Source organism: Gavialis gangeticus, unplaced genomic scaffold (genome assembly GCF_001723915.1).
Source record: "Gavialis gangeticus isolate Ggan-Ray unplaced genomic scaffold, GavGan_comp1, whole genome shotgun sequence".
Classification (NCBI taxonomy): Eukaryota; Metazoa; Chordata; order Crocodylia; family Gavialidae; genus Gavialis; species Gavialis gangeticus.
The window spans coordinates 34685934-34695268 of NW_017728996.1; the positions used below are offsets into that span (position 1 = coordinate 34685934).

Consider the following 9335-nt stretch of genomic DNA (forward strand, 5'->3'; position numbering starts at 1 on the left):
GGCAGGCTGCAAGCAACTGAACTGGGGGCCAGAGCCCTGGCCTGGCTCTTGTAGCTGCATACATGCCTTGGGATGCACAACCCTGGCCCCCTCATCCTCAAACTTCCCTGAGGCACACATGCACCTGCCACCAGCAGTAAGTTGGATGGGGGCTCCACAGATCTTGGTGCAGTAGCTTGCAGCTTCCCAGCTGCCTGCCACAGCCAGCCCAAGCTCTGGGCGGCTACTGCCTGTCACTGGAGCTCAGGCTGCTTGCAGCAGGGTGTGCAGCTGCCTGCTGTGAGCAGCCTGGGCTCTGGTGGCAGCTGCCTGGAGCTTGGGCCAGCTGTGGCTTGCCACATAAAATGGGGTCAAGTATGCATGCCAGGTGGTTGCCAATCTCTAGAACAGAGGTTGTTAACACCTGGGGAATCGAGACTGATTTCATGGCTCCCTGATTCCTATTAATGTAATACTCTCCCAGCAATGCCTGACTAGAAATATGGCTGCCCCTCCCAGGCAGTTGGCTTTAAAGTTTGGGTGGAACTGGAATCAAAGAGGGGTACAGCTGCACTATTGCATCTACAGCAGAAGAGCTTTTAAGTCTAGTATACAGGCTACCTATACAAGCAAAGCATCTGATAATTTTGTCCATAGCCTCCCATCTTAAAAGTTAGTTAACAGGAGACAGGCATTTACTATACATTAGCTGTGCCTGTGCCTGCCATTACCCTACAGTAAGGGCCAGCTAAACCCAGAACAGACTAACAAAACTTACCCCCTTTTCATTACAACATACAGACTTTTTTTTAACCATTTAGGGCTTTACCAGTCCAGATCATCACTTTCTACTCCAGAGACAGCCATTCCATGTCTTAGCACACATCCACACACCACAACCATTTGCCTAACAGGCCAGCTGACAACCACTGTGAAGCTAACCTAGAATGTGAGACAGTATAGCCTGCTGTACCCCATGTAGTAATTTAATGCTGATAAAGGACAGAGCAGGACCTGCTATTAGAGTTGCAGCATACTTAATTGTTGCAGAAGTGGGAGGGGTGAGCAGGGAAATCTCTGGGAATTAATCAGTCACACTGGTCTGGACAGTGGCTGGATTGTTAGTGTAGTCTAATAGCCCAACATGCATCAAAATCCTCTCTAAATCACCATCAACTCTTATTGAGATTAGCAAATTGCCTGAAGCTCAATCTTCTCCCCAAAGACTGAGGAACTGTTTAATGGTGCTGGTGGAGAATTTGGCAAGAGATCAAGAGCTATGTGGCAGCAACAGAGAAAGCACACTTATATCAACCAAGTCCTAGGAGAACCCCATCCAGCTCAAAAAAGTTGGAACTGACCCATTTTACCCACTCAGTCTTTCCTCTGCTGTCCTATCGTAAGTATGCTCTACAGGTCAGTGGATTTATAATCCACAAAATGAAGGCAGACCAATTAACCACAGTATAGACATTAAAAAAAGTTACTAAAAAAAGTTACCAGTACAATTTATCCCTCTACCTGGGTAGACGAGAGACAAAAAGTGAGAGGTGCTATAGCATTGGCTTTTGCTACCACAGCATTTTCTAGATCATATTATTAGCATATATATTACTGGCTGATAATAGTTACTGTTAGCAATCTGGCTAATTTCTTATTGGAAGCTGTATAAATGCCTTCCCTCAAGATAGATCTTCGCTTTCCTTAGGAGTACAATGATCTCCACCAGTGGACCAAGGTAGTATTTTCCTGCTCATTGTCAGCTGCTAGGATAAGTGATACAGAGTAACTTGAAGGAATCTCCAGTAGCTTTCAGAACAGTTCTCTCATCAGACAAAAACTGAATTTTCAAACGTCTGTTCTTCATAGAACAAAAAACCCAAAGAACCTGAGAGACTTCCTCAGAGCCTCTGCAGTCAAGATTCACAGCTGTAGCAAGACAGGCTAGTAAAAGAACTTATTAGGAATCAGGTTTACTCCATGTTTTCCATTCCAGGCAATCCAAAGCTCTCAACCTGAAACTAAATGCAAGGAAAATCTGAACACCCAGCATGACTTATGGATGCAAAAGCAGAAAAGGTACCTTGAAGTTACTCTATCAATAGTAAAGTAGGTACATCTACACATGCAATTAATTTGAAGCAATAAGCTACTTGTGCTCAAACTCCTCCAGAAACTACTTCTAGTTTCTACTACTCCACAAACTACTGTCCCCCGTACTATCTTACAGCAGAGTTAGTTTACTGTCACCTGAGACCATCACATGTATATATGGTGTTGCTTTGCTCTGAAGCCAGTTAGTCTACTTCTCAGTAAAGCATGTGTGAATACAGCCAGCGCGACCTAAAATCCAGCCAAGTCCTTAATAAAGTAGTCTACCTAAAAAGTCCTCAAGGCCTTCAAGTATTCTTATACCATCAGATTTTAGGGTAACCTTTTAAAACAAGTCTCTCACTCTAAAACTAGGCTTACCCTAATCTGAAAATTCAGATCAGTTCATAAGAAAGCCTTATTTTTTTTTTTATGTCAAATACTAAAGGGAGAGCATGCAGTGAAGCAGCAGTCAACTGCAATAAATTCCATAGTGGACAAGAAAAAGTATAGCTATTAGCAATCTCAAAATCACCTATGCATTTGCAGAGGGAAACTTCACTCGCTATTCACACAGAATTCAGCTTCTTTCCACTTAGACATCTTATTGTTCTCTCTCCCCCCCAACTTTTGAGTTGGGAGTTTAAATGTTTATTTTGGGGGAAGGGGAATGTTTAAACTTAAGTGTATTGCTGTGGTTTAAGAGTAGGTATTCATTCATTTGCAGACCTTCAGCGCTTCTCTCTCACACACGTTAAGTCTGCAGAGATCAATCCAAGAACAAAAGCCACCACTCACTCATTTTTAACAGCCCTGTAAGTCCTTCTACGAGGAAAGTGAGCTGTCAAGGAGTGCTGTCAAATAAATAATTTTGTTTAAAAAAGGATCTTAATTAAATACAGTAACTATATTAAGTCAATATGACATCATAAGATTGCCTCCTGTGCCAGTACAACTAAAAATTTCACCCCTACAAGATGTGTCAGTTGCATCCTTTTTGGATAACAAAGACCGGGCTTAGCACCTTTCAGCAGTCAAAACCATGCTGTGGACTATGGTGTTTCTTGTATGTCAACAAGCATCTGTTTTGCTGTATTGAAGCACGTCAGTTTTCTCCTCTCTCCTCACAGACTTGGTTTGAAAGAGTTACTACAAGCTATACAGAATATGAAGGTTTATTTCAAAAGAATACATTTGCAAGAATACACATAGATGCACTCAATGTAACAGTACCTTCTGCAAAAATAGGTTACATAATACCCAGAAATGCAACAAACGTTTCTCTAAGAATCAGAAAGCAGAGAGATTATAGCCCAAAACAACTTTCAAATGGAGGTTTATAAGTGTATATTGTGAGAGTAGCGAACTTCAGAGCGTGACACCACAGAGCTAATGCTGGTAAATTAAACTGTTAGCACATAGCTGAAAACTATTCCTTTATCATTTTTTCTTATTTTTCTTTACAGGGTTAACAAATATTTTGGTTCCAATTGTCTTGCACAGCTTTAGTGCTGCAGGGAAAATGCTTATCAAAGATCACAAAAAACTATCCAAAAGTACAACGCAACTATTAAAATGCCTCCAAAATGGAGAAGGTAATTCATCATGTTAAAATTAAAAAAAAAAAAAAAAAAATAATAATAATAATAATAATCATCAGGATTTCCAGTCAAGACTTCTTGCTTGTTGCATCTAATCAGGTAGAGTTTACAAGAGATTTCAATAAGTTATCTTGAAACAAAGCAGCTGTGGATCTTAGAATCTTCGTGGAGGTCCACCCTTAAACGGTTTAAATCCTGAGCCACTTCCCCTCTGCATAGAATTGCCTGTGATCTGTACAACTCTATTAATTGGTGACGAGTTACTAGAAACAAAAGTTTTAAAACAAAATGTTAAAGGATGAAGGCAAGTGGGAACATAATTTCAACAGTTACTTATCTTTGGTGTGTACTTAAACAGACCACTACTGCTCATGTAACACAATTATTGACTGGGGAACTTCAGAAGAGGCTGGATAAAACATGAACGTTTCCTGACAATGTTAAACATATTGCAAGACAATATAGCAATGAGGCCAAACATTGCTCCTGTTCAGTAATGGTTTTCAAGTATTAATATTATACTGTAATGTAACAGATTTAAATTTTATTATTGTGCCAACTCAAATTAAGTTCAAGATACAATCTGTAGTGCAGAAGCAATCCCTTCAAATTGATTAAGTGACAGTGACCAATTTTCATGCAGAAGGATTACATTTGCAATGCAGAGCTCCAAGAGCTTAGTAGTGAACTGGGAAGAGGGGTTTCTGTACCTTGCATGTGGAGAGATCATGCCACCTCCTCCACGTCCATCTCCCATTCTCCTTGCATCATGATATCCACTTCCTTGAGAACTGGGTCCATGCCACTCTTTTCTTGGTCCAGCTTCCCGACTATGGCGTTCAACAACATGCCTGTCTTCATTATAATGCTATGAATATACAGACATTTTTCATCTGATTAGGTCACATTAGCAAAAGCAAATTGTAATGACTGGGTTGAAAGAAATGCCTTCCCAATTCCATACAAGTGCTGCATTAAACAACTTACACTCTGTAAGGCAATTTGTTTCTGACCTAGCAGAAAAGGGCTGAAAGGTCAAGTTGGCTTATAGATTAAGCTTAATGGTATCTGAACTTGTGCTGCAAGAATTCTCGTGCTGAAATACTATTTCTAGACATTGGTTTTTCATGAGATGGTGTCTTAAGGTATTGCAAACTCAGGTACAAAATGTGGGAGGCAGTAGGGTTCTAGAGACAGAACCCAAGTTTGTGGATTCCTAATTTCCCAGCTCTGCTACTGTCCTGCTAGTAACCCTGGGCAAAAAAATTCACACCGTATCTATTTCTCCCATTTGTAAAATGGGAACACCACCACTTTGAAAAGCGTTGCTATTGCATCTTTTATCCCTGCTTATAATATAAGACTTTCTTCTGTGGACTAAGTAGTGGTCTTTTCTACAAATTGCAGTGACAGTTTTGTTAATGCAAAAGTTAGCAGTGTCAACCACAATAAGGTCAGCATTTTCCATGTGTAAAAGAATCTGAAGTCAGGACTGGTTACAAACACAAGCTATGCAACCGAGGCAGATTCTATTCAGGGGGCTACATCTATCATTTTGAAGTCACTCTAAGTATGTTAGATCCAAGGGAAGACGTGGGTAGTTTCAGGATATTAAAATAGAGGAGTAATTGTTTCTTTTTGTATTATACAGTGTCATGCAATTCAACAGTTAACATGGCCATATGGTCAGCTCATTCACCAAAAGAATTTAAGTGGTATAGTTAGACATACTTTTATAATATTATTAAAAAATGTATAAAAATTAAGTTACACACATATATACTTACTTGTCCTCCACCACCTCTTTCTCCCATTACTCCTCGTTCTCCCTCCCTACTTCCGTAACCAGAAGCACTGCTACGGCTACCAGGAGGTGCGCTTCTCACATGTCCGGACACATCCCTTCCAGATCTCTCTGGTCTGTCGCCCCTATAAAGAATTACGCTTAAAATCTTCAATTGTTTTAGACTTATAGCTAATAGTAGGCAAAAATTCCTCGCAGTTCTCATATTTTGGTTTCCTACTAATATATAAATAATTTCTTAAGAAGCACTTTAAAGGACCAAGTTGAATTGGAACACTTCATAGTTTCATAGATTTAGGGTCGGAAGGGACCTAGTAGATCTTCTAGCCCGACCCCCTGCCAGGGCGGGAGAACAACAAAACCCCAAAACAAAAACGGGACTCAAATGCGGATGTCCAATCTATACCTCCTCTCCATCAACTTGTGCCCATTACTCCTTGTTATGCCAGCGGGTGCCAGGGGAAACGGCGCCTCCCCCAAACCCTTCTGGTCCCCCCTAGTGAGTTTATAGACAGTCACCAGGTCCCCCCTCAGCCTTCTCTTGTGAAGGCTGAATAGGTTCAGGTCCCGCAGTCTCTCACTGTAGGGTCTGCCCTGTTGTCCCCGGATCATGCGGGTGGCCCTCCTCTGGACCCTCTCCATGTTGTCCACATCCCTCTTGAAATGGGGCGCACAGAACTGGACACAATACTCCAGCTGTGGCCTGACCAGCGTCGCGTAGAGGGGGAGGATCACCTCCTTGGCTCTACTCGAGATGCACCTGTGGATGCACGACAAGGTCCGGTTAGCCCTGCCAACCATGACCTCGCATTGTCGGCCCATGTTCATCTTGGAGTCAATAATGACTCCAAGATCTCTTTCTGCCTCCGTGCTCTCAAGTAGGGAGTTCCCCATTGTGTAAGTGTGCTGCTGGTTCCTACTGCCCAAGTGCAGCACCCTGCACTTGTCCGTATTGAAACGCATCCTGTTCCTGTTAGCCCACCCCTGTAACCTATCCAGATCCTTCTGCAATCTCTCACTCCCTGCTAGCGTGCTCACCTCCCCCCAAATTTTGGTGTCATCAGCGAATTTAAACAGGTTACTTTCCACCCCATCATCTAGATCGCTGATGAAGAAATTGAACAGCGCAGGCTTGAAGTCACTCTTCAAGAAAAACTTGCTCCTGCTTCATTAAGTTATGAAACTTGTCTGCTCAAAAGTGCATGCAAAAGTTTGTTTTCAACCTACTTTTCCACATAAATATTGCTTACCACATGCTACTTGGTCCAAATTGATCACAGGGAATAATAAGCAATATAGACTAGTCAACAGTAAACAAATTGTTCCAAAAAACTTACTGGAATTGAACTTTGCCATTTTCTAGTTTAGTTTAAGGCAAGTTCTAAAGTTAGTGCTGTACATTGGTTTTGCTGGAATCATTAAACATACAGCTCTGGTTTACCATCTAGAAGACTTACCTGGAATCCCGTTTGTCTGTGCTTAAGCCTCCCTCACTTTTCCAACTAGTTTGTCTAGGTGGATTTGAACCAGTCTCTCTTGGATGCCGGCCATGGGGTATTTCAGGCCTATCATGAATTATTACTGTCCTTCTTTCATCTCTATCTCCTCGTACTTCTCGCCTGTCCGTATCTCGAAGTTCACTTCGGGGCTGTGGTGGTTCATTTCTTCTGGACTCACTAAAATTTTTAGGATACCTTTCAAAACCAGGCTCCTCTCTTCGTGCTGTTGGACGTGTCTTTTTTCCTTCACCTTGATTTACAAAGCGTTCACGCCTGTAGGAGATGAAGAGCAAAAGTCATTTGTTTAGCTTAGTTGTTTTTAACCTTGTCAGACTCCAGGCACTCCTTGGAAAACCAGCTCTTGGCTTTCATTTGTTTCTTGACTACAGAAAACAAATAGAGCAGTTCTGTAAACTTCGGAAAAAAAAAATCACTACAGGTCAGAAGGGGTTTTGATATTGTACATTCCTATTTGAAGTCTTTAAGTTTAATCTCAATAATCACAGGTGTCTGCACATCTGAAGACTGCTGATATTGGGCCACATCCCACAGAACTCTTAGAAGGATCAAGGCATGCAGGGTGCCATGGTACCATGGCTGAGCATCACTGGCATCATCCATTAACTTTTCAGCCACCAATTTTTTTCATGCTACTATACATATGAACAGGTAGATGAAGCGTTTCACCTATGTTTTAAAAATCACGTAAACAAACCTTCCCTCTTGAGTGTTATGTCCATAGATTTCTATTAGGCTTGTGCCAATAGGAAAGTATTCAATTTGGATTCGGAGGACAGTGATTTCATTCGGAGATTCAGATCACTAACCTGAATAGATCTGGCCGAAATTGCTTCAGAAGATTTGGCACCGATTCAGAGAAATTTGGATCGGCCAGGGAGAGACAGGCACAGCTGGGTGGCTGTAGATTCTCCTGTGGCTCCTCTGGCTGTGCTCGCCTCCTGCTGGGCAGGGGGAGCTGTGGGAGAAGCCCCCATGGCTGCCCTGCCCAGCCCCAGCACTTAAAAATTCCCAACACTCACCAGCTCTGGCAGTGGTGACTGGGGCCTTTGGACACTCATGGCAGAGTGCCCCCCGCCCCACAGCACAGGAATGGCCCCCACCTGGCACCTGCACAGCAGATGCCCCATGGCACAGGTGCAGTGTGGCTCAGCAGGTCATCACTATCTGGGAGCTGGGGCTGAGCACTTCTGGGCTCTGCGTAACATGTGGAGCCGCCCCAGCTCCCAGAAAGTGCATGTCACCCTGCTGAGCCACACTGCACCCATGCTATGGGGCAGCTGCCACGTGGTTGCCAGGTGGGGGCAATCCCCACTGGCCCATGTTGTGCTGGGGTGGGGGGTGGGCTCTGCACAGAGTGCTGAGGCCCCAACCAGAGCCGGTGAGTGTGGGGATTTCAAGTGCCGGGACTAAGCTGAGGCCAGGCAGCCATGGGGGCTTCTCCTGCGACTCCTCTGGCCATGCCTGAGAGCTATGCCCTGCTGCTTACTGCCAAGCCGACGTGGGGGAAGGAGACAAGAGGGGTGTGGTACAGGCACAGCTCACTCTGGGTGGCAGCAGGGCATACCCCTGCTCCCAGCACTACCATGCCTGCATCAGTACTGGGAGCAGGCGCTTTGCCCTGCCACTGCTTGCCAGCTGGCATGGAATATAGGTGCTGGGAGCCCAGCTGCTGCTTGCCCCCTTCTGCCCAAAGTGAGCTGCACCTGCATCCAACAAGGGGGGGCAACCAGCACCAGGGCAGAGCCCCTGCTCCCAGCACTGCCATGCCCATATCCCATGTTCCTCCTGGAGTAATGTGCCCACCTGCCCTGGCAGGGCAGCTTGTTCCAATCCCAGCTCCAATCCCTCCCTCCCCCAACCACAACAAACTTACCAGGTAAAGGCAGCTGTGTCAGCTGCCTGCTTTATCTATGGCTGAATCTTGAAATCGATTTGGATGCTTCAGATCAATCTAATTTAGATTTGGAGATCTGGTCCCCAAATGAGGCCAAATCTACTCCAAATGGAATCAGCTACCAAAACTTTGCACAGGCCTAACTTCTGTGGCAATGCTGAAGTATAAAAATCACCTCTTCACCTGGGTAAATTATTAAATATGTCCAAGTTGTGCTGTCACCATAATTTCAGCATTTACATTTAAACTAACTGGACAGGTATTGTAGGATGAAGCATACAGAAGACTGTAGGCCACAACTCCAAAACGAGCACACCAAGAAATTGCTTTTTTGTATTAAGAAATAGGCTAGAGTTTAAGAACAGTGTTCAAAAGAAAAATTTGAATCACTGTTAGCCTGAAGAAAAAGCTGAGGTAACGTTTACAAATACTGCATTCACTTTTTT

At 43.7% G+C, this 9335-nt stretch overlaps 1 protein-coding gene across 2 annotated transcripts in view; it reads right to left on the reverse strand.

The window, feature by feature from the left end:
• Window positions 1-3227: 3227 nt before the first annotated feature.
• Window positions 3228-9335, reverse strand: part of SLTM (SAFB like transcription modulator) — a 46839-nt gene continuing 40731 nt past the window's right edge. For both annotated transcript variants that reach the window (XM_019504309.1, XM_019504308.1), the window contains 4 exons: window positions 6933-7247; window positions 5459-5600; window positions 4382-4539; window positions 3228-3934 (listed from right to left, as the gene is read on the reverse strand). In XM_019504309.1, coding sequence (XP_019359854.1) covers window positions 3826-3934; window positions 4382-4539; window positions 5459-5600; window positions 6933-7247 — 724 coding nt within the window. In that variant the 3' untranslated portion in view covers window positions 3228-3825. The remainder of the gene's footprint in view (window positions 3935-4381; window positions 4540-5458; window positions 5601-6932; window positions 7248-9335) is intronic.